At 45.5% G+C, this 25560-nt stretch overlaps 2 protein-coding genes across 6 annotated transcripts in view; one reads left to right on the top strand and one right to left on the bottom strand.

Moving 5' to 3' along the window:
* Positions 1-15206: 15206 nt before the first annotated feature.
* Positions 15207-23970, bottom strand: SOCS4 (suppressor of cytokine signaling 4). 4 transcript variants are annotated; one of them, XM_075926241.1, is made up of 2 exons: positions 23842-23970; positions 15207-17092 (listed from the first exon to the last, which is right to left on the bottom strand). In XM_075926241.1, the coding sequence occupies exon 2, from the start codon at positions 16991-16993 to the stop codon at positions 15683-15685; it is 1311 nt and encodes a 436-aa protein (XP_075782356.1). In that variant the 5' UTR covers positions 16994-17092; positions 23842-23970; the 3' UTR covers positions 15207-15682. The 4 variants fall into 4 exon arrangements, with proteins under 4 accessions (XP_075782356.1, XP_075782355.1, XP_075782357.1 ...); XM_075926240.1 differs by having other exon boundaries at positions 23838-23960; XM_075926242.1 differs by lacking the exon at positions 23842-23970 and adding an exon at positions 22676-23230.
* The window catches only part of WDHD1 (WD repeat and HMG-box DNA binding protein 1), a 56434-nt gene continuing 54806 nt past the window's right edge, over positions 23933-25560 (top strand). The window contains exon 1 of one of the 2 annotated variants that reach the window (XM_075926238.1): positions 23933-24039. The gene's annotated coding sequence lies outside the window, so the exon portion shown is untranslated. The remainder of the gene's footprint in view (positions 24040-25560) is intronic. The other variant, XM_075926239.1, reaches the window with a different exon arrangement.

The following is a 25560-nucleotide window of genomic DNA, read 5'->3' as shown; positions in this document are numbered from 1 at the left end:
CTATTTACTTCGATGTGCTTAGATTTAAGTACCCATTCTCCAGATACTTAATGATGCCCTGTCTCACACACCCCTTCCTTTTTTTTCCTTTTTCTCCCCCCTCTCCTTCCCCTCTCCTATTTATTTTGAGTTTTCATGTCCCCTACTCATAACTCCAGTCATCTGAAGAAGTGGGCTGTGCCCACGACAGCTCATGATACTATCTACATGTTTTGTTAGTCTAAAGTGCTACCAGACCATTTGTTGTTTTTTCTGTAACAGACTAACTCGGTTATCCCCTGAAGCTCTAACTGTAGAGGTTCGTGCTGGTAGTTGCAGATCTCCTTAGTTCATTTCCAGCAGACAATCTGAGCAAGAGGTCATATAGCAAAACTCCCTTTGAGCATCCATAAGAGTAGATCTGGAACTTTACCAGAATCTTTAGAGGTGCAACCCCTTTAAAAATGCATGCACTCCTTAGCACTTTGACCTGATTGTTAGATGAGGAAACCATTTAGATAATGCATGAGCTACACTCATTGAAGCAATCATTATGATGAGGACGGAGGTTAAGTTATTACAATTCTCCCCATGCATATGCTATTGATGTTATATGCAGCCCCATCAAATCATGCAGAGTGGAGTAAACCTGTATAGATTTTTATACTATAGCACAAGATGCAATTTCCACCAATCTGAAGGCTTTCACGACACTCTTGGTAACTATGCCCTCACCCTTGCTTCCTGACAGCAGCATTTAATAGGGACAATCAAGTTTAAAAATCAGTTAACAGCTACAGCTGCTGTTTCAAATGGAAATCAATGTACACAGGAGGTCAGCTCTCACATAGAGCAAAATAGACTGTGATTCCCACCCGATTCTAGTCTAGTGATGTCAAATAGATAGCTGTCAAGATGACTCTACACAATATCACAATCTACAGCTTAAAATCAAAAGTTAGTGAAGCAAACAGAGGCTGATGCAGATGAAGAGCAATGAGAGGATATTTGAAAGGGTGTTTGAATCATTCTCCAGTGCTAGCTAGTTCCTAGCCTTGCAGTGACATTAGCTTTTGTGCATCCTGCCCAGAGGCAGACTATAACAGATACATGATTGCAGTGCAGGGACTGAGAAAGAGAATGGCTCTCAGTATCAAAGAAAGTGAAAATACTTTATAGATCTAAAAACCCAACCCATCAGAGAAAGCTGCTATCAGGAGTATATGAGCTGTGGTCAAGATTTTTGTTTCATTATGCCATCATGCCATCAACTTATCACATCGCATACACATAAAAAAACAAAAGCAAACAAACCAACCTCAACAGAATTTTCTAATATAATGTAGTTCAGTGATTAAAAAAACCCACTTTCTTCACAGTTAATTTTGCTACACTGGACCAATGTACAAGGTCTTTATTGGATTTTTATTAGAGCTAAAATTGACAGAGAGAATCACTAGGATATACTTAAAAATGGGAAGGAAATGTACGTTTACAATAAATAGGTCTCTGAAGGTCTCTTGTTTCATAGGAAGGAAGCTGTCTTTATATTACATGAACTATAAAAAATGATTAAAACTGAAAAGAGAGAGGAAGCTGATAATTTGATTTACCATCTTAATGGCTATGATTCATGAATAAATAATATAATGGTTTATGTCTCTCTCTTGTAAAAAAGTAGGGAAGAGCAATTTGTCTAATAAATGACTTCAGAAATTACAGTTGAGTCTTGTTTGCCACATTTGTTCTATTTAAAAGAATGAGTGAATACCTTATTCCTTATTACTTACTAAGACATTTGTTGTATTATTTATAAGAGTCAAAAACCTTAACTAAAAGCCACTCATCTTTGACCGCAATCTCCCATTAGCTTTAAATTCAGGAAAGAAGATGGGATTGATCACCAGATCAATAAATCTAACCTCAAAGCTGACTAAAAGCTTCCTTCAACCTCCTTCCTATGGGGTCTTTTTTCAAAATTAAAGTACTCCGTTTTTAATTATTTAAGAGCATGTCAGTTTTACAGTAAGGCCACGTGTGACAGCATCATACAAAGGTTCTTTTTTATATTGGAAACATGGGGCAGCTTCTTTAAAGAAACAGCATATAAATTATGACCCTTCTTTGCAGCTGGATGTGCCCTGAAGAGATACATAACTTAGAACAAACAACTGCTCTGTCGATTTCATTGGCTTGAAGCTGCTGAGAAGAGTAGTAAAACTGACAGAAATATACGCCCCTGATTATCAGACATGCTGAGCACCCAAAACCTTCACTCACTCTAATGAGAGTCACAAGCTACGTCTACATTGGCCCCTTTTCCGAAAGGGGCATGTTAATTTCAGAGATCGTAATAGGGAAATCCGCGGGGGATTTAAATATCCCCCGCGGCATTTAAATAAAAATGTCCGCCGCTTTTTTCCGGCTTTTAGAAAAGCAGGAAAAGAGCGTCTACACTGGCCCCGATCCTCCGGAAAAAGCGCCCTTTTCTGGAGGATTTTATTCCTACTTTGAAGGGCGCTTTTTCTGGAGGATCGGGGCCAGTGTAGACGCTCTTTTCCGGCTTTTCTAAAAGCCAGAAAAAAGCGGCGGACATTTTTATTTAAATGCCGCGGGGGATATTTAAATCCCCCGCGGATTTCCCTATTACGATCTCTGAAATTAACATGCCCCTTTCGGAAAAGGGGCCAATGTAGACGAGCCCAAGGACTCTGAGTTTATACAGAGAGCTATATAAACTCAGTGGGAGCAAAATCCAAAGTAAAAAGTAACAACCAAAACTTGTAGGAAAAGTTTCCATCTGAAGTTTGTCCACTGTTCCTCACTGGGCCTGACTTTCCTTCTGACACGTTCTTACCAAAGAACGATTTTGCTGAAGACCAGGGTAGGCAGGCTTTTCTTTTCCTTACCAGATGGGAGACCTAAGGAGCAAATGTTAAAAGCATTTCAAATGTATATTGCAATCAGATAGACCTGTTTCTAAAAAAGGGGTAAAGAAAGCACTTCAACATGGCATCCTCCCCCCACAGTCATTCTCCTTATGGCAGCATGGCCCAGTGGTAAGGTCTTAGGAGAGTTGGGTTGTATTGTCAGTTTAGCCACTGATCTGCTGTATAAACAAGCTGTCAATTGCTTCACATCTCTGTACCTCCCTTTCCTCCCCTGCTTAGCGCCTGCGGCTTAAATAGGTAACACTTTCTTACTATGTGTAGGTACAGTACATTACACAATGGGACCCCAGTCTTGATTGTGATCTATCAATGTTGTTGGAATACAAACAATTTACTGGAACTCGTTTGTTGGCTTGGGGAAGCATAGATGGGAAAGAACATTTTGTCTCATGACAAACATGTGGGCCAGTTATCAAACGACTGACATCGGCATGAGTTTATCCATTAGGTCAGCTTTGGGTGAGGAGGCCTGGGTCAGGAATAGGAATTGTAGTGTCAGTCCTACAGCTGTACTCAGCTGTACATGTGGATTTTCCAAACACTGAGTACAGTGTGTGATCTAGGTCAATGGTTTTCAAACTTTTTTCTCATGACTCATGTGTCAGAGCTGTTCCCCACTCTGCATGCATTTGCCCACGAAAGCTTATGCTCCAATACATCTGTTAGTCTATAAGATGCCAAAGGACTCCTTGTTGCTTTTGCAGATCCAGACTAACAGGGCTACTCCTCTGATACTTGTTCCCCACTCTGACACTCTGAGGCTGTGTCTACATTGGCACCCTTTTCCGGAAAAGGGATGCTAATGAGACCAGTCGGAATTGCAAATGCCCTGGGGATTTAAATTTTCCCTGCGGCATTTGCATGAACATGGCTGCTGCTTTTTTCCGGCTCGGGGCTTTGCCGGGAAAAAGCGCCAGTCTAGATAGGTATCTTGCGGAAAATAAACCCTTTTACGGAAGATCCCTTATTCCTACTTAAAATCAGGAATAAGGGATCTTCCGGAAAAGGGTTTATTTTCCGCAAGATACCAGTCTAGACTGGCGCTTTTTTCCGGCAAAGCCCCGAGCTGGAAAAAAGCGGCAGCCATGTTCATGCAAATACTGCGGGGAAAATTTAAATCCCTGGGGCATTTGCAATTCCGACTGGTCTCATTAGCATCCCTTTTCCGGAAAAGGGTGCCAATGTAGACACAGCCTGAGGGTGTGTCTAGACTACAGGGTTTTGTTGACAAAAGCGGACTTTTGTCGACAAAACTATACCTGCGTCCACACTGCCTTTGAGTTATGTCAACATAATGTCAACAAAACTCAGCAGTTTTGTTGACGTATGTAAACCTCATTCTACAAGGAATAACGCCTTTTGTTGACAGAGTTCTGTCGATAGAAGGCGTTATTGCATCTACACTGCTCTTTGTGTCCACACTGTTATGTCGACAAAGCAGCTTGCTTTGTCGACAGAACTGGATGTAGTCTAGACGCTCTTTGTCAACAGACGCTTTGTTGACTGTATCTGTCGACAAAACTTCTGTCTACAAAACCGTATAGTCTAGACGTACCCATAGGGTACGTCTACACTACAAAGTTAATTTGAACTAACAGCTGTTAGTTCGATTTAACTTTCATAGGTGCTACACATACAAACCGCTATTTCTAACTTAATTCGAACTAGCGGAGCGCTTAATTCGAACTAGGTAAACCTCATTCTACGAGGACTAATGCCTAGTTCAAATTAAGTAGTTCGAATTAAGGGCTGTGTAGCCACTTAATTCTAACTAGTGGGAGGCTAGCCCTTCCCAGCTTGCCCTGGTGGCCACTCTGGGCCAAACCAGGGAAACTCGTCTGCCCCACTCCCGGCCCCGGAGCCCTTAAAGGGGCACGGTCTGGCTACGGTGCTTGTGCCAGGTGCAAGCCTGCCAGCACCCAGCCAGCAGATCCTGCACCTGGCACAGCATGAGCCAGCCACCCACTGCCACCCAGCCCTCCGCCTTTTCCTGGAACCAGGCTGGTGGCTCCCTGGAACCTGACCGGGGCCGCAAGAAGTGGGCGCCCACCTGGTCTAGTGCGGAGATCGTGGACCTCATCCAGGTTTGGGTGGAGAGGCCTCCAACGTCTACGACCTCCACACTAGGCACAGGAAAGTGGCCGTCTAGGGCTGCCAGCCTGGCCACCAAAGGCCACATGCAAACCCAGGAGCAGGTTTGCATGAAAATCAAGGTGGTCCAGTGAGACCCCCAACCCTGAGCCCTGAGTTTAGAACATAAGAAAGGCCGTACTGGGTCAGACCAAAGGTCCATCTAGCTCAGTAGCCTGTCTGCCGACAGCGGTCAACACCAGGTACCCCGGAGGCGATGGACCGAAGACATGACCAAGCCATTTGTCTCGAGCCATTTGGCTCATGCCAGCCTTCCACAAACAGAGGCCAGGGACACCGTTCCTACCTCCTGGCTAATAGCACTCCATGGTCCCAACCTCCATGAATTTATCTAACTTCTCTTTAAACTCTGTTATAGTTCTAGCCTTCACAGCCTCCTGTGGCAAGGAGTTCCACAGGTTGACTATTTGCTTTGTGAAGAAGAACTTTCTTTTATTAGTTTGAAGCCTGCTACCCATTCATTTCATTTGGTGTCCTCTAGTCCTTATATTATGGGAACTAATGAAGAACTTTTCTTTATGCACCCTCTCCACACCACTCATGCTTCTATAGACCTCTATCATATCTCCCCTCAGTCTCCTCTTTTCTAAGCTGAAAAGTCCCAGTCTCTTTAGCTTCTCTTCACATGGGACCTGTTCCAAACCCCTAATCATTGTAGTTGCCCTTTTCTGAACCCTTTCCAAAACATCTCTTTTGAGGTGAGGAGACCATGTCTGTACACAGTACTGAAGATATGGCGTACCATAGTTTTATACTTCCCCTCCTCCTTCTTCCCCTGGCTTCCCCCTTCCAGCTCCTTCCTCCCAGGTTTCCCCCTCCTCTCTCCCACCCTTTCTCTTCTCCTCTCCCACCTACTTTTCCCAGTCTCCTCAGAGGTTTATCCCCCCCCCCCCCCAGTTTTGTTAAATAAAGAGAGTTTCTGTTTTTGAACACACTTGTCCTTTATTTTGTACATCAGGAAGGGGGGCTAGGGAGGGGTAAGTGGAAGGAGGTGAGGGAGGAATGGGGCACGAGCCTCCAATGGGGAGGACTGGGGTGGCTCTGCGGGCTCCTCAGGGTGGAAGCTCTCCTGGATCCTGACAGCCCCCCGAGTGACCTTCCCGGATGGCAGCCTGCAGCAAGTTCAGCTGGGCTGATGGCCGAGTGCTGTGATATGCCGAGTGTGGGTACTCAGGGCACTCCAAGATAGGACTGCTTTGCTGTCCCTCTTCGAGGTAGACAAGCAAGCGGGGAACCCTGAGAACTGTCTGTTCGGGGTGGGGGTTGGGTCCATTTAAGCACAGCCCTCGGCTAGCCTGAGGCAGCAGCTCCACGCTCTAAGTCCTGATGCCCTGCCGGCACCTGTTCCGGCCAGCCTTAACTTCGGTTCAGGGTCCACTCAGTGTGGATATGCTACTTCGAATTAGCAAAATGCTAATTTGAATTAGTTTTTAGGTCTAGATGCACTAGTTCGAATTAGCTTAGTTCGAATTCACTAATTCGAATTAAGTTAGTTCGAATTAGTGCTGTAGTGTAGACATGCCCTGAGTGCAGAAGGAGAGGAAACACAAGAGAGATTAAAAACCTTGCCTCTACAGGCACTGGTTACCAAAACTTCCCAGGCTCACAGATTTCCTGGCTCTGAGAAATCAAGTGATTTTACCATCAAGTGATTTTATCCCTAAAACAGGGTGAACACTGGAACCCACCTCCAGGGGTACCCCAAACCCTTTTGCCCTAAAAGAGCTTGAAAAAAGAAGAGAGGAAAAACAAGCTGCAGTTTCTGGTAGCTGAGCTCTCAGTCTGAGGCATGCAAATATACACAGATAAACAGACCTTCCGGGACACAAGAATCAAATCATCACCTTAAAAAAAGTGATTTTTTTATTACAAAAGGTAAACTTGATCAAGCATGCTTGGTTGCTAGATGTTACAGAGCAACTAAGGAAAACAAATTAAAACACAGAAACAGTCTCTGAGCACAGTGCTAGATGATAAATGGGGAAGGGAGGCATAGGCAGCGGCGGATTTGGGGCAGGGCGAGCGGGGTGGCTGCCCCGGGCCTCGCGCTTGCAGAAGCCCCGTGCATGTGCCGTGTCAAGGGGGGGGGGGCGCAAAATTGTGCTACCTGGGGCCCCGTGGCACTCTCATCCGCCCCGGGGCCATAGGTTTACACAGAGTAGTTCAAACCAAACCACAAAATAAAGAAAAATTACCCTGAATGCAACTAGATTCACTTTTCCCTCTACTCTCTTCCATTTTTTTTTCTTTGTTCAGTTCATTCCCCTGCCTCAAATTCCTTGGCGACATGGTAGTCCTGCCTGGGTTTAAATCATTCTGTCTCTCTCAACTCCTGGTTTTTCTCTCCCACACAAAGTAAGCAGGCAAGGAATCTATATCCCAATCAAATTTCAACCCTCTGTCTCAATTGGCTCTCCTGGAGGCCTGGCCAACACCTTTTCTAGCGACCTGAGTTTAACCCTTTAGTCACCGGGTACTGGTCAGCACTCCTCTCCATTACAAACCACATGAACATTTTTGATGCCCACGAGCCAACATAATGTGGCTAGTGTGTGGGACGGGGCTGAGAATGAGAGCATTGGGGTATAGGAGGAGTTTTGGGGGGTGTGATGGCACGTCGGGCACCCCCCAACCCTGCACCCTGTCTGCAGCAAGATGAGACTCCACCAGCTAGTAGAATAGAGAGGGTTTATTGCTTCTCCAGGATACAGCACAGCCTAGGCACGGTGTGGACATAGGAATCAGGGCCAGGCAGCCTTAGACCCCTTGGGGCAGGGGGACATAGGCCCCTGAACCCCCAGCACTCGTCTCGGTCTGTTCTCTTCATGTTTCCCCAGCCAAGCCACATCCTTCCTTTGTTCAAACCCCTTCCCTGGTCAGGTGAGAACCGGCTGGGCCATGGTCTACGTGACACGAGGGCCCTCAGGGTGACCTCTTCCCCCTGGACAGTGCTTATAGATGCAGGCCAGTAGGGGTCACCCACAGCCCAAGCATAGCGTCCCGTGAATGCCCAAACAGAGTGTACTGCACACCCCACTATATCACAGGGTGTCACAGCTAAGGCAGGAGGAGCTTGAGGGGCTCCCGGTCAGCTGTGCAGCGGGGGCACTAAGGCAGCTTCCTGCCTCTCCTGGCACCACAGACCATGCTGTGCCCTAGAAGCAGCCGGCAGCAGGCTCCCAGCCAATGGGAGTGCGGAGCTAGTGCTCGGGGCAGGGGCAGTGCACGGAGCCTGGTGCACTCTGCCCCTCACATCTAGAAGTGAGGCCTGTTGCTGGCCACTTCTAGGGCGCAGTGCGGTCTGCAGTGCCAGGACAGGCAGGGAACTGCCTTAGCACCTACACTGGTCACCTGATCCCTCTGTAGCAACAAGACCCAGTGCCTGATATTCCACAACCTGGTACTGGATCACACTATGTAGTTTGAAAACCATTCATCTATAGCAAAAGCTGAGGCAGTGATGGGCAATAATTTTTATGGGGAGGGGGCACTTCAAAATTTTGGCAGTGGTAGCAGGGCACCCCCAATGGGGCAGGGCCTCAGGCAGAAAGAGGCTTTTCTTTCTAGGCACTACCGGCTCCTGGGGAGGAGGAAGCAAGAGACTTCACATGCTCCCCTCCTGCACCCTGCCAGAGGTGCATGGAGCTTAGAGGGAACCACCAGCTGATTGGAACAGATAGCCTCTAACAGGGTTCTTTTGTAAAAACTGATCAGTTTGAATTTTTGAGCAAAAGATGGACTTGAGTTTTCATATGTTTCACATAAAAAAAAAGTGTCTTGAACAATTACATGTCCCGAGTCAGATGCAAAAAATCACAATAAATGAATTGGCAAAACAAAAACCTGCACAATTTTTCACAAAAACTTGTTCAGCGATTTTGTTCCTATCTAGTTACTTTATGAATTATTTACCCAGTCGTTGAATGGCTCTGTTTTTACACACACACACACTCTCTCTCTCTGTGTGAGTGTCTCTGTCTCTCTCTGAACTATTTAGTCTCCCAAAATTGTAAAGAAATCTGGAATAACCAAGCTATTGTTTTGTTTCAGTGTTATGGCAACAGATGCCACAATTATAAAGGCTGCAAAAAATAAATGGACAAAGCTGAAAAATACAGCAGGCTGTAAAATTCCACCCAATGCACATTTGTCTCATAGCCTTTTATTATGAAGGGACAATTTTTGTTGTTGCAAATGAAGATAGTCTTTGCATTGTTAGCTTTCATGAAAGCACTCATCTACCTTCCTTGTGTTCAGTGGAAGGACTTAAAGATCATCTTTATGAGTTGCAATGTAGTTTTTTCTACTGTGTTGTGGCAAACATGATGATCAATTCCACTTAAGCAATCCTTTAGTTATGAAGAGATTAGCTTACATTGGAGTTTCTGAAGAAGACCAGTTTGATTAAGCAAAGTGCCTCAGCAAATTTTGGATAAATTTAAGTTTGGACTTATTTAATACTCCGCTATGCTTGATGCTATGCACACATGGAATGAAAGATGATTCCCACCTTTCAGCCAGTCTTATGTGATTACAGCAGTGGTAGAGAATGAAGAAATTAGGGCTGTCAAGTGACTAAAAAAAATCATATTTCATTGCACTGTTAAAAAAGAGATACAATTTATTTAAGCATTTTGGATGCTTTCTACATTTTCAAATATGTTGATTCCAAATAGAACATAGAATACAAAGTATGTAGAGCTCACTTTTTATTTATTGGATTACAAATATTTGCACTGTGAAAAACATTCCCCTTATACAAGACTGTAGTGCAATCTCTTTACCGTGGAAGTTGAATTTACAAGTGTAGAATTATGCACAACATTGCATTTAAAAACGAAACAATGTAAAACTTTACAACCTACCAGTCCATTCAATCCTACTTCTTGGTCAGCTAATCGTTTAGACATACAAGCTTAATTAAATTTTGCAGGAGGTAATACTGCCCGCTTCTTGTTTACATCACCTGGAAGCGAGAACAGGCATTTGTATGGTATCATTGTAGCCAGGGTCCCAAAATATGTACATGCCAGATGCACTACAGATTCGTGTGTCCTTTCTAGGGAAGTAAAATCCCATTTAATTAGTTAACTGGTTAAACTTTAAGTTTAATGGGTTAATTGAGTAAATGGGGGTGGGAGGGGTTGCTCAGGGCAGGCTAGAATGTCTCTGCTCATGACAAGCCCTGCCGGACTGCTCTAAATCCCACCAGTTAACCATTCACATCCCTAGTCCCTTAATGCTTCAACCTCTATTCCAGAAGACATGTGTATGCTGATGACTGGTTCTGATCGATAACAATCCAAAACAGAGTGGACCAACACATGTTCATTTTCAGCATTTGAGTTATACACCACCAAAAAGAGGTTGACTTTCTTTTTTGGTGGTTTGGTTTTGTAGTTTCCACAGAAAGTGTTGCTCTTTAAGATTTCTGAAAGGATGCTCTACACCTTGCCCCTTTCAGATGTTGGCCAGTACTTCAGATTCTTAAATATTGGATCACGTGCCACAGCTATTTTTAGACATTTGCATTGACAAAATGCAAAGAAGGTACCAAACTGTTGTGGAAGCGTTCTTAAAACAAACATGTGCTGGGTCATTTGAGACTTCTCTCACATGAAATATATGGCAGAATGTGTGTAAAACAGATTAGAAGTTCAGTCACAAATTCAATTAACAGTTTTTAATGAGCATCCTCAGCTTGTAAGCATGTCCATGTCCTCTGGAATTGTGTCCGAAGCATGAAGGAACATTAAACATATCTAGCACATAAATACCTTGCAACTCAGGTCACAAAAGTGTCATGTGAACATGTTCTCACTTTCAGTTTACATTATAAATAAGAAGCAGGCAGCATTATTTCCTGTAAATGTAAACAAACTTATTTGTGTAGTGATATAAGAACAAGAAGTAGGACTGAGTGGACTTACAGGCTCTAAAGTTTTACATTGTTTTGTTTCTGTGTATAGTTATGTAACAAAAGAAAAATCTAAATTTGTAAATTGCACTTTCATGAGAGTTTGCATTACAGTACCTGTATGTGAACTGAAAAATACTATTTCTTATTTTTACAGTGCAAATATTTGTAATAAAAAATATTGAGCACTGTACAATCTGTATTGTGTTGTAATAAAAATATATTTGAAAATGTAGACAAACACCCAAAATACTTAATGAATTACAATTGGCATTCTTGTTTAACATGATTAATTTTTTTAAATCACAATTCATTTTTCTGAGTTAATCCTGTGAGTTATGTATAAATAATTAGAAAGAAGAAATAGACCTAGAAGAAATATCTATCTACTGCTAGAAGAAATATATTTCCTAATATGAACTAGCTTAAAAAATATGAATCCTTAAGGGATGATCAGTTTATTCAATGAAGTTAATTGAAGTGAAGCAGCACAAGGAAGTATGTATGCACTGATAGCTATAAATAGTGTCATAGATATTAGTTCACTAATAGCCATTTGCACAAACATGGGTAGAGGCTAAACCGATAAAAACTTTTGATAGACTTAATGGTACAATGAGCGGAGAATCTGCCCCATACTGTATTTATTAACATATGATATATTCATGCAATAACATGGATTGATGCCCTAGTATTTTATCCCTGAAGACTTTGAATCTAGTCAATTTAAGCCACAACTGAAACAAACACAATAGTCTCCTTTTAGTTTGTAGAGGAAATGTATCTACATCACAGTGTCACCAGATTAGTTCAATGCAAGTTCTATGCTGAGAAGGCGGAGGTCTAAAAAGGAAGATGACGCTGAGGCCTGTTAGTGGTTCACTACTCCGTCATCTACTCACAAGGTCTGACATACTTATTACACATAACATACTGATGTCATGATACATACCCCAAAAGGGGCATGTAATCTTTCCCTAGAAAACTAATATCTCACTGATACTGAGTGGCGTACATACAGGATGTTTACAAGGAGTTATGAGTATGTGCTAGAATTATGCTCTTGAAATGTGTTTGGCAAGAAGCATAAACCCAGATTGCCTTAGACAAAGGAATGTGTATTTGCTTGTCTGACCAGCCTGATCCTCAGGCAGAAACAATGAAGGCACTCTTACATAATAAGGAAACAAAGCCATCAAGCTAACATGGGGAGGAACCAGCATGAAGTTTTCACCACACTGCATAGCATCTCTTCCACATAGGAGAAAAGTTTATTTGAGAAGATCTTTCCAAAGTGCATTGGTCTATGAAGAGAGAGGGTCTGAATTAGGGATGTAACAGGATAACACTTTACAGGGTTAGCAGATAAGCCTGGGCTTATTGGTTACCGTGACCGGTTACACACAGGCTCCCCGCCCCATGTATCAGAGGCAGCAGTGTAGGACCTTTGCCACCTTGTAAACAATATTGCTGTATTGTAATAGTATATTGAATAAGGGTCTTATAAAGCCTATGACATGCAGGTGCCTAATATCCTTGTGAAATGTGTGCATTAACCCCCAATGAGAAATTATGGATATTCACTGATAGTATGCTTTAAAGCAGGGCTACTCAACACGCGGCCCACGTGTGGGCCACCGCCTGTTCATTTGCAGCCCACAGTGCGGTTTGGGTTTACACAGGACTCACCACATGGCCTGCGGGTAGGATGCTTTGAACATGGCCTCCACTGGGAATACGCTCCACCACGGCGAGGTGTTTCCCGGGGGGCGGGGGGTGAGCACTGAAAGACGCAAGCAGACTGGCTGGAACAGACGGATACAGGGTGTTGGCATTTCTAGCCCCTAGGGAGAAGGTGCCGGGATCGCAGGGGCATTGTGGGAAGTGCTGGCTGCTTAGCCTTGTGGGCAGAGCCTGAGAGGTGCTGACTGGCCATGATCGGGTCTGGCACTGCAGCTTAAGGCTTAATCTTTGTACTCATGCCCGTCAGTGTGAAAGAAGCTATTTGCATGTCTATGCATCCACACTTAAGTTGTGGCCCTCAGCATGTGCTGTGAGTATCATTGTGGCCCCCAGGGCTTCCAAAGTTGAGTAGCCCTGCTTTAAAGTATGTGACCAAATACAGGGAGGAAAAAAAGCTCTCTCTGAGAGGAGGAAAAGCAACAAGTTGTCTCCAGTGTAAATTAAGCAATCTAGAATCAAGATAATGGAAGCTCATACAAATCAGCAGGGGACAGAAAGCCCACAAGAAGTCTTCCTGACTCAAAACAGAGACAATGAACTTTGCAGTGATGTAGGGAGGCAAAAAGACAGCTGAGTGATCCATTCATTTGATGATTCAAGGGGCCAGAGCTCTTGAAATCAAAAAATATTGGGGCCTGCAGGGGGAACACTCTCCTCAAGCTCCATACCCCCAGAGGCAGGGCCCTGAGGCTTAGGGCTTCCCCCCCAGGGCAGGATTAACTCTACTGGGGGATGTGGGACAAGTACATTATGTGGCGGCCTCTAGATAGAGATTCTGGGTGGGTCTAAAATGTTCAGTGTGTGGGAGGGGTCTGCTGGGGAGTAGGCTGGGGGTGCAGGGTCTGTGGGGAAGGTAGGGTGCAGGAGTGGGCTGGGGATAGTGGGTCTGGGCAGGAGGGTGCAGATGATTGAGGCACCTATCTGGCACAGCTCCCGGTGGGCATGGGTGGTTACTTGCCCCCTGGGCTTGCAGACACTGCCCCCATTGGCTGAGATTCCCAGCCAATGGGAGAGACAGGGGTGGAGCCTGCAAGTGAGCACAGTCGCAGCGCTTCCCTGCGCTGGTGGTCCTCCAGCCAAGAGGAAGGGGTCACAGCAGCACACAGAGCCACTTCCTGCCCCCGGCCAGGCAAAGCCAATGGGCAGCTTGGCTTGCCGTGATCTGGCCCTCAAAGCTCGGGGCTCCCTTTCTGACTCTTGCAGTGGGGAGCGGATGCTCTAGCCACATGTGGGAGGGTACCCTCCCTGCTATAAATCAATTCAGTTCTGTAACAGAAGAATGTTTGTCAAACCTGTTTCATGAACAAGCTACAGCTCTTTGTTACTCCTTTAAACTTCATTTGTGTGAATGCTCCAGGGCGGAATAGAAAGAGCCAAGGAAATTTGGGATTGTGCAGGCACTGGCATCACTCTGCAAACATTAACTGACCAGAGGAAGCCCAGGTGTAGCCTGCATGCCTGTAGACTGCCTGTTGACATTCAGGCTGTGAGTCACAGTAACCTAGTATTTAAGGCACGTTGAACCTTAAGATGTCACAACAGAATTTTTAGGTAAGGAATGCAGCACTTCAGTGGAATGGTGGGAATAGTATCAGGAGTTGTGGTGGAAACTTTAAGTCTCCAACTTTGGGGGGAGAGTTGCTGCCACAAATTCACATAATTTTCTGACAACTGAACATCAAAATGGCCAAAGAAACAATGTAATGCTAGTCTAGGTTCTAAGTATGCAAACATTTATGCAGACAAGTGATCTTAATCAAGACAAAGAGACTATGTATGAATAAAGTTAATCACATATGAAAGGATCAGGCCCTACATGCCTAAGAGCTTATTCAGCATATCACTAATTGTCTATGTGGTTAAAGGGAAAAAAACAATACTCCCACTTTAGTTTTACAATATACCACATCTGACAGATTGGCTAATCAGGGCCCAGTGCCATAAGCAGAGGTGAGTTCCTTCAATGCAGACTATGAAATTAGAGGCTGCTCAACACCTCGCAGACCTGGGCCCCACTGCCATTTACAGTGAATAGTTTTATGCCTTATCCTGCACCCACTGAGGTGAACTGGGATTTTGCCATTGATTCAAGTATGAGAAGAGTAATAACTGTACTGAAAAGCAGCAAGACCTGGAGTTTTATAAATGACCACAAAAATATAATGTAAAATGGTGCAGCTTTCTGGAGCATTAAAAATGCATAATTTTCTTGCACACAGAATTTGGCAGCAAGCAATCTTGTCTTATGAGATGTAGCATTTGATCAATCTGTTGCTGTTTCTTCTAAACCATAGCTAAATAAAAAGCCCTCCCGCTACTAATGAGGTAAGAAGGTTATTCGTCTTCTTTTCAGGATTAATAGTGCAAGACAGTGCAATGTCACAAGTGTTTAGAGAAAGTAGAAAAATCTTCATAGCAATAACTGCCCATCAAAAGATAAAGACTAAATATTTTTCACACAGTAATAGTGTTAGAAATAAACGGATTAATTTTACTTTATATATAGGTCATTAGCACTCATTTTGAAAGATAGAAAATACAGATTAGTCTTTAGTGTACAGTGCATACATTTCAAACATGCCTGCAACATATGCAAATTACAATATAAAAACATCAAATTCAAATATGAATTTTTATTTTTAAATCTAAAGAAAAGACTATCCCTATGTGGAAACCCCAGAAAACCTACCTGAAATTCCATAAAACCCTAGGGTATGAACATTACCAAAAAAATCACAGATTCTGATGAGGTGACTAAAAAGGGGTGGCAGAAAGAGTCAAAGTACATTTGTATAGAAAGACACAGGGAGCGGTCAGTTTGAAATGTAAATAATCTGCAGAAAAAATTCAAATTGCCATAGGAAAATAATTCAAGGGCAGAAGGTCAGAACACATACTTTATCATCAAGAGACCACCCCTATTCCCGCACAAAATTACATTCTAGTTCCGTTGCTCTGGTACATCGATCCTGAGTACTCTAACTTTTGATTTATAGTGATATTCCTTCAGATATAACTTGACAGATGGAGGAATAGGAAGAGCATCAATGCCATCATATGTTGTAGAGTTGCAAATAACTGTTCTGCATAAATGCTGAAGGGAAAAAGGGAAAGTCCTGTTTAAGGGAGTGGATAAAAGTGGTTCAAAGAACATACAAGAGCTTGGGTCTTTATAATGCTCTAAGAGACCAGTTATGTCAGGAGAATGGAAGACACAAGGATCATGAGCATCAAAGCTGAAGTTATGATTCCACTGTTCAATTCTTGCATGAAGAGAACGACTGTAGCGTCTAAAACTAACAGAAAACAAATAGTCTTCTTGGGCAGAGTCACGTAGTAAAAAAGTTCCTTCTGGCTTTCCTTCTAGTAGCGCCTCAGCTGCATATTTGTCCATTACGCCCCAGTAGCACGGATTGTTATTGATCCGAAGAAGGTCTGGGACAAGACAGTGGACATAATCAATCTGGGTGTGATATTTGGGAGGAGTTTCCATCTGCAGCAGCTCATCATCCGTTTCCCATTTAGGTTTGTTCCTCTTTCTAGAACTTGTGCAAAGTGTTATAACTTCATCATCAGAGTCCATATCACTCTCCTCTTTATTGTTCATTAACACCTTACTCATAACCGATTCAGTCCTAGGATCACATTTACAGGAGTTGCTATCTGTAATGTCACACGGCTGTGAGAAAGCATTTCCTCCCCCATCTATGCTCTCTCCATCTCTCAGCTGATCATCCCTCTCTTCACTTTGGGATAAATCAGCGATTATCCAATCTTCTGCCTTTTGACTTATGGGGGCAGTGTGTCTTTTAATTAAATGCCATCGAAAAGCTAGTTCTGATCGTGGTGGGAAAGGACACTTATCAAGCATTAATTCACTGATATGAATTTTTCTTTTTGATGGAAGCACTGAAGAGTGCCGACTGCTACAATTTCTTATAGGAAAACACTGGCCCACAGCATCTTGCAATTTCTGTTTAAGAGATCGGCCTAAAAATCGGTGGCCACAGGAACGATCTAAATCCAGTTCAATAGCTGAACAGCTGTGCTTCCTCTCTTGGCTCCTTAAACCAGTTGCTGGTTTTCCTACACTACTTGCTGCTTCACCATCAGAACAATTCTCATTCTTCTTTGACCATGAGAGCTTCTTTCCACTCCAAACGTAACCATCCTTTCTGTCCGCACTTCTACTACGGGTGGTTTTAGGTCTTACATCTATATTTTTACTATTACTTTCTTTATTTTCTGCCATTTTGGCAGTATAACTCCAAAAGTCCCAGATCTATATGTTGTGTTCTTCTGTAACAGTTTCTACAGCATGAAGCTTCTTTCAGGAATTTTTTGGAAGTATCTAAGGAAACAGAAAATACAACTAGGTTAATAGTGTCACGGCACAAGACCAATACAACTGTATAAATGACAGTCCTGGCAATAATTGCTGGCATATATATAAATAATATAGTCAAGTTCAATTCATTAGGAAGATTTTTCACATACACTGTCTTGGTCATACATGTAGACACTCTTAATTCTTCTCCATTATTAATATTTTCCAGTAGTTACCATTCTCCATGAATATTAATATCAGTTAGGGCATACATTCACCATGCTTTACAGCAGAAAGACTTGATTGACAATTTTGTGTCAGGTAGATTTTAAAATGGCACACCACATGCATTAGGTTACATTGCTTTGGTCGTCCACTGAGCAAATGTTGCATCTATTCCAATCAGCGTTTCAAGAAAGAGCAAGCCAGAACAGAAACAAAGTAGGTCAAAGAGTACAAAGAGCTACTGTACCTATATGATATGCTTGTTTATTAGTAAGCCGCAAAGTCTGATGCCTAGGATTCTATTCTTAAATGACACTTTTGGGTTGCTTTCAGGATACAAAATAAATTAAAAATAAGTAAATCACAGATTCTGCCAATCTCTGAATGCTGTTTTCATTTATTTTTTCTAAATAGAGTTTAAAAAAAACAACCCATTGGATTCCCAAGGGGCTGAAATATCTGGGGCTTTACGTACTGAAAAGGATTAAAACAAATCCAGATCCCTTACTAAAAGCAATTGAAAAAAAGGCCATAAAAGATGGAACTGCTTATTACTCATTGTTGAGGAAAATTGACATTAAAGAGCATTTTCCTGACACTTCTACATTTTTAGTTCACTCTCTCTGTTTGCTTCCTAAGGCTTATTTTATTCTTAAGAGGTAAAATGTGAAGGGAGGCATCTTGAAAAAAAACTTGAGAGAATATATCGCTGAAAGTATAGTAGGATTTTTTCAAGATGCATGGTACGGTGCACCTAAGCACTCCAGATATGTCACACTCTGAGATAGAAGGTTTTTCCATACCAAATCAGAATATACTACTTCTCCTCTAATGTTTAAAAACTGATAGAGAAGGGAAAGAAAAGGCATACGCTTCCTCTCTGTATCAAATCCATTCTCATCATGATAATTACCCAGTATATTCCCTCTGCATTCCCTGAGGGGCTGAGTATGTTGGCGCTTCTGTATGCTCAGTTTCCTCCTCCTTTGCTGGTGAGCGAGCAAGGGAGTCAGATAAATTAAACCTATGGCTCGTCTATAGAACTACACAGCACTTCTTGTTGAACCTCTCTAGTCAGGTACTCTCTGGTCTGGCACTATTTTAGTTAGATGGATGTGGGTGTGGCCAAGTTTCCAGAGGTCCCATAAAGTTTGTTTACAGCCCTCAGTCCTGGCTCTCAGTGTTCTGTGCTATTATTTAGCTCTAATTTACCCCTAAATGACTCGTAAGAGCCAAGTAAGCAATGGGAGTGTTGGTAATGCTGCTAGACAATACTGACCTCCCATGGTTTGGCAAATTCTCTGGTGCGGCACCAGTCAGTCCTGGACTAGAGAGGTTCAACCTATTGAAAGTATTTCCTCACAGGCATAGCGTGGGCTTTGTAGCCTGGGTAGATAGATATATGCCATCTGGCATTGCACTAATGTCCTAAAAATAGTTGTGTGAACACTGCAATACTGGAGGAGGCTCAGCCCAGCCGCCTGAGCTCAGACCCACCCTGCCTCCTGGGTCCAAGCACAGGTGACAAACCAGAGCTATACCACACAGCTATATTTAGCTCACTAACCCCACCCTGTCTACTCAGGCTGGGAGGCTCACTCCCAGTTTCTGTGTCCACATACCTTATATACTGAGCATAGGAAATACACAGGAAGCATCAGAAGTGTGGGAAAAGTATTTGATTAGAGCACCTTTGATAATTAAAAACAACATCTAGTCTAGGAGAATGGGAACTGCAGGCCTGGAAGTGTAAGTTTAATAGAGCCGCTGAACCAGTTTTCATTTATATCCATACACATATTAGGGATGTTAAATTGCGGGTAATCAGCTAATCAAGTAGTCGATGGAAATTCCATCAACTCCTCGATTAGTCGATAAAGGGGGAAACTGCAGAGCTGCAGCGGGGTTAACTCCCGGCCTGGATGTGCAGCCAGGGGGAGGCAGGGCAGGACCAAGCCAGGACAGCTGATTCCCGGCTTGCTCTTCGCCCCTCTTGCTGCGCCTCTGCTTTTATACATATTAAGAGCTGCCTGGAAGCTCCCCCATTACGCCTTTGCCTCTTTTGCTCCCCCAGAGACGGTGCTGGGGGGTGGAACCGGCTCCTGCTCCCCACCCCTTGCTGCCTCTCTCTGATAGAAGAAGCTAGTCAAGTCGCTACTCGACTATTCAATAAGCATATGCTTAGCAGGTAACCCGCTAGTCGACTGGTCACTTACATCCCTAATACGTATATGATGAACAATTATCATTCATACTGCAACAGTGTCTAGAAGGTCCAGTCAGGTATCAGGTTCCTGTCTCATAATGAAAAGGCTGCCCTGCCTCAAAGAGTTTACAGTTTCATCTGCTGCTAGAGACTAATTTTGTCAGGCCAATTAGAGAGGCAATTGCAACTCAAAATGTATGACTATGCAAGAGAGGAGCTGCATCCTCTCAAAACCAGGTCTGAACTTGGCCTGATAAAAGAACAGAAAGATGGTGCAATGGGACCCGGGACAGTCAAATTCACTTCCCTGCTCTGTAAATGCTTCCTATGTGACCTTGAGCAAGCCACCAAGTCCCATTGAAATCAATTGAAGTTAGATACCTGAGTACCTTTATAAACGTGCCTTTGGTCTCTGTGTACCTCAGGCTTATCAATACTTTGAAAACGACAGCGGCACACTTTCACCTCTGCAGTGCATCACTGTAGACACTATCTATATCAATGAGGAATATCTTCCTGTCAGTGTAGGTTATATGCCCCCCCCCCCAACCTCCTCCAGGAGGCAGGTCAATAAAATAATACTTCTGTCAACCTAGTTCTGTCTACATGGGGACTTAGGTCAGTTTAAATATGCTGTTCAGGGGTGCAGATTTTTCGCACCCCATCCAATGTAATTTAACTGATCTAATTTTCTGGGGCAGACAAGGCTTCAGTTCTTTCCTTGTAAAATTAGGTTAACAACAAAGCCACAAGGTCATTTTGAGGATAACTACTTGAAAGATTGTGAGGTGCTCAGATATTATAGAGATGAGGATCATATAAGTACCCTGAAAAGGCATTGTACACTTAAGTATCTCATCCATAAACTGAAGACTCTCTAGACAAACAGTATTATGGAGGGGTACTTCCATTAGTAACTGAAATGCAAAGGGGGGAGGAGAAAAGATAAAGGCAGCAGAGAGAGAGAGAGAGAGAGAATTATTTTACTTAATGGGCAATGTTAAATGATAAGGCTATCCAATATGCCGGAGTTATGCATGTATGTCAGCTCTGAGAACTTTACATTTACAAAGATGAATAGACATGACAACCAGCAGCATAAGATTAGAGACTTCTGTCTACTTCGGCTTTCTTGTAAAGTGGATATACCTTAGGCATGTTAAAAGCAGATACAACTGACAAAACTCTTAAACACGAAACTCTTCCTCCTAAACACAACATGCATGGATAAAACAGGGTTCATATCAGGCCACTGGACTCTGAAGGTTATCAGATGTCATTATAGCTTTAAAAAATCTCATTGCTACACTGTGTCTTGACATAAATTTCCGGATCTCAACTAAAAGCAAAATCTTCTAGCTAGCAGATGCATTTATACAATGAAGATGCTGCCCCAATCAGACAGTAGGCAACAATTATCAGTGAGTGAAAATATGAAAGAGATAGAACCTGAAAGACACTATGCATAAGACTAAAGAACTATTTTACAACATTTGACATGAAATTCCCTCAGCCCTCATAAGGAATTTATTAGAAAGTCTGTTGAAGAGAGTAGTTCTATCTTCCCACTCATCTGATTAGGAATTCCCACTATAATAATTTGATAGAACACATATTACCCCACACAAAAAGACTGATTCAAATATATCTGTTTTTCCCCACTGAAAACCATGTCTCTGCACAGCTTCCACAAGGTTCCACGAGAACACAGAATATTAAAAAAGGAAGCCTAAACTCTAATACTGTCACTGAATCAAACATGAAAGCACTAATGATGTGACTATAACAAAGGGTCCAATATCACTTCTCATACAAAAATAATTTCCTTCCACCAGGGATTGATACTGCAACTGCAGAACAAAACTGGGCATAAAATGTTTATTTTTTCTTGAAAGCATGACTAAAATGGGCCATATTGTTAGAAAGGGAAAACAGATCTATTTTGTTATTTCAGATATTTTGTGATTTTAAGACAAACTACTGCTGAATACAGTGTTTCAAAGTAATTCAGCCTAGTGGTTTGTGTATTAGAGTAGCTATTCATTTAACTACAACAGTAAATCCATTATAAATATCAGTAGGAAACCTATAGTCAGAGGACAGTAACAGATCAGTCTCTCATGATTGTGAGAATGATCCCAGAACAGGTCAGATCTTGAACTCTGTATTCAATACCCACTAACATCAATAGGAAACATTATGTCTGAGTAAGGACAGCAGGAGCATGTTCTTTAAACTGGAGCTACACACAATTTTACTGAGAATGGAGGAGTTAAGATCACAACGGGGAATATTAATTCAACTGAAAAAAGGATTACATAATGAAAGTTCTGAAGGACCAAATATGTTTGCAGGGACAACTTTTTAAAAAAAAAACTACCATCAAAACACTGTAGGTTTGACTTGAATAGTCAAGCTATTATAGCTAAAATTGTAACAGTAGCATCACTCAGAATAGCGTAAGACAGTGACTAGTGTTTACAAAAACATGTCAATGTACTTTGAGAAAGTCTATTTTAGTAAAAATGACTATGTAAGTCAGCATGAAACACAAAATATGTTCTTGTGTTCTGCAAACACAGACTATAAGACATCAACATTTATTTTAACTGCTTTTATAGACGTCACAACTATCTCAATCCTGTACCAAAATACTTCGGAGGACAAGTTCTTTTTCCTGTTATTCTCCCCTTCAGGAAGACAATAATATGAGAAGAGGGAACATGTCTTCAAAATACTATTATGTGTCTACCCAGTGCGTATGAAATCACAGGCATTTAATACCTGACTCTGGAATTAATAACAGAAGCAACACACGATTACTTGTACTTATCTATATTGTAGAGCTTTCTCTCCATGAATGAGATACAACTCCGCTATTACAAGTTTGGCCTAAAATTATTTTAAAAGCTAAATCACAAAACACCCTGAAAGACAATAACTGGAAAATAACGCACATTTGAAATCAAGCTTAGATTTGTGCATACCTATTTCTAAACACTAGCTTCTATCACTAGTCTGTTCTGAGCAGTATTAAAAACCCAGTATTCCCCCCCCCCCATTTTAAGGCACATGCTACAACATATGAACTGATAAAAGCTTTGAGCCCTTCTCTTTCATCTGTTCATGAGAAATAAAGAAAAAAATAGCACTGTTCTAATGCAAATGCAGCCCACCTTATACTTACTTGCTCTCCCCAGCACAGTTATTATAAAGGAATATGCAGATAGAAATCTCCAAGCCAGACCTCATGCCAGGCAGCAGTAGATAACACTTGCCATCAGACACAAAGATAGACTGGATTAACTGAACAGCTGGATGGGTAGCAAGGAGAAGTGGGAATGGCAGAAGGGGTGTGGGGAGAGAGAAAGAGATTAGAGGGAGGAAGAATATGGGAGTGTGTTGAGAAGAGACTGGAGACAAGAGAAGACAGGACTGCAGAAAAATGGAAAAGGCAGGAGTAATGGGAGTGTGGGCCAGGGAGGGGAAAGGAAGGAGGGAGAGGCCTGGGGCAGAGGGGGACACAAGGAAGAAGAGGGAGGCTAAGGAAGAGGTGAGACAAGCTGGGGGAGGTGAAAAGGGAGGGCAGAGAGACAGGCAGGGGCGAGGGCAGGAGAAAGGGGGAGGGAGGCAGGCTGGAGTTGGAGAAGCAGGGAGCGTGGGGCAGGCTGAAGAAGGGACATGTGAAAGAGCAGGGAGCAGAAGGAAGGGGCAGGCTGAGGAGGGGGTCTGGGGGAGAGCAGAGGAGGAATGAGGAGTGGGGCAAAAGGAAGACGGGGACGGGGCAGAGTGAGGAAGAGGCAAAGGGAAGAGCAGGCTAGGGGCTGGGGCAGAGGCCGGGGAGAGGGTGGGCGGAGGAGGCAGCGGGGGTAGGAGGAGAGGGAAGGGGGGGGCTGAGCAGGCAGAGAGGAGGCTGGGGGGGTGAGACAGAGGAAAGGCTGCTAGGAGGAGAGGGGGGGAGGCGTGGGGGGGGCCGGGGAGGGGGAGGCTGGGGCAGTGGGGGGGGAACACGGGGGCAAGAGGAATGGGTAGTGGGGCTGGCAGGGCAGGAGGGGGGACCATGGGGGGGACGGGGCAGCTAGGGAGAGGGGGGCAGCGGGGGGGGCAGTGGGGCAGGAGGAAGGGGGGAAGGGGGCAGCGGGGGGGGGCAGTGGGGCAGGAGGAAGGGGGGAAGGGGGGCAGCGGGGGGGGGCAGTGGGGCAGGAGGAAGGGGGGACGGGGCAGCTAGGGAGGGGGGGTAGCGGGGGGGCAGGAGGAAGAGGGGGAGGGGGCAGTTGCCGGCTGCGCCCGGTGTCGGGGCGATCCTCCTCCCCCCGGGGCGGGCCCCGACCCCCTCACCTGCCTCGGCAGAGCCGCTCCGAAGCGGCGTGGGCCGCGCCCGCCGCCATCCTCCTGCCCAGGCCCGGGCTCCTCCTCCCGGCCCGGCCCCGCCCTGGCGGCTGGGGGCGGCGAGCGCGCAGGCGCGGGGCGGGCGGCGCGAGCGCGGGAAGGGCCGGCGGCGGGGCCGGGCCGGTGTCTGGCGAGCGGCGGGGCCGGGCCGGTGCGTGCGGGGCTCGGCTCCTCGGCGGCGTGTCCGGGACTTTAGGGAGAGTTTGGGGCGGGGGTCTGAGTACTGGGGGGGAGGAGAGGAGAGGGGGGCTGAGTACTGGGGGGGGAGAGGAGAGGGGGGCTGAGTACTGGGGGGGGAGAGGAGAGGGGGGCTGAGTACTGGGGGGGAGGAGAGGAGAGGGGGACTGAGTACTGGGGGGGGAGGAGAGGAGAGGGGGACTGAGTACTGGGGGGGGAGGAGAGGAGAGGGGGGCTGAGTACTGGGGGGGGAGAGGAAAGGGGGGCTGAGTACTGGGGGCGGGGGAGGAGAGGAGAGGGGGGCTGAGTACTGGGGGGGAGAGGAGAGGGGGGCTGAGTACTGGGGGCGGGGGAGGAGAGGAGAGGGGGGCTGAGTACTGGGGGCGGGGGAGGAGAGGAGAGGGGGGCTGAGTACTGGGGGGGAGGAGAGGAGAGGGGGGCTGAGTACTGGGGGGGAGGAGAGGAGAGGGGGGCTGAGTACTGGGGGGGGAGAGGAGAGGGGGGCTGAGTACTGGGGGGGAGGAGAGGAGAGGGGGGCTGAGTACTGGGGGGGGAGGAGAGGAGAGGGGGGCTGAGTACTGGGGGGGGAGGAGAGGAGAGGGGGGCTGAGTACTGGGGGCGGGGGAGGAGAGGAGAGGGGGGCTGAGTACTGGGGGGGAGAGGAGAGGGGGGCTGAGTACTGGGGGGGAGAGGAGAGGGGGGCTGAGTACTGGGGGCGGGGGAGGAGAGGAGAGGGGGGCTGAGTACTGGGGGGGGCAGGAGAGGAGAGGGGGTCTGAGTACTGGGGGGGGAGGAGAGGAGAGGGGGGCTGAGTACTGGGGGCGGGGGAGGAGAGGAGAGGGGGTCTGAGTACTGGGGGGGGAGGAGAGGAGAGGGGGTCTGAGTACTGGGGGCGGGGGAGGAGAGGAGAGGGGGTCTGAGTACTGGGGGCGGGGGAGGAGAGGAGAGGGGGGCTGAGTACTGGGGGCGGGGGAGGAGAGGAGAGGGGGGCTGAGTACTGGGGGCGGGGGAGGAGAGGAGAGGGGGGCTGAGTACTGGGGGCGGGGGAGGAGAGGAGAGGGGGGCTGAGTACTGGGGGCGGGGGAGGAGAGGAGAGGGGGGCTGAGTACTGGGGGCGGGGGAGGAGAGGAGAGGGGGGCTGAGTACTGGGGGGGGCAGGAGAGGAGAGGGGGTCTGAGTACTGGGGGGGGAGGAGAGGAGAGGGGGGCTGAGTACTGGGGGGGGAGGAGAGGAGAGGGGGGCTGAGTACTGGGGGGGGAGGAGAGGAGAGGGGGGCTGAGTACTGGGGGGGAGGAGAGGAGAGGGGGGCTGAGTACTGGGGGGGAGGAGAGGAGAGGGGGGCTGAGTACTGGGGGCGGGGGAGGAGAGGAGAGGGGGGCTGAGTACTGGGGGCGGGGGAGGAGAGGAGAGGGGGGCTGAGTACTGGGGGCGGGGGGGGAGAGGAGAGGGGGGCTGAGTACTGGGGGCGGGGGAGGAGAGGAGAGGGGGGCTGAGT

The sequence above is a fragment of the Pelodiscus sinensis genome, chromosome 4, assembly GCF_049634645.1.
Source record: "Pelodiscus sinensis isolate JC-2024 chromosome 4, ASM4963464v1, whole genome shotgun sequence".
Classification (NCBI taxonomy): domain Eukaryota; kingdom Metazoa; phylum Chordata; order Testudines; family Trionychidae; genus Pelodiscus; species Pelodiscus sinensis.
Note: the sequence above shows the minus strand (reverse complement) of the source record. Positions and strands in the feature narration are given on the sequence as shown.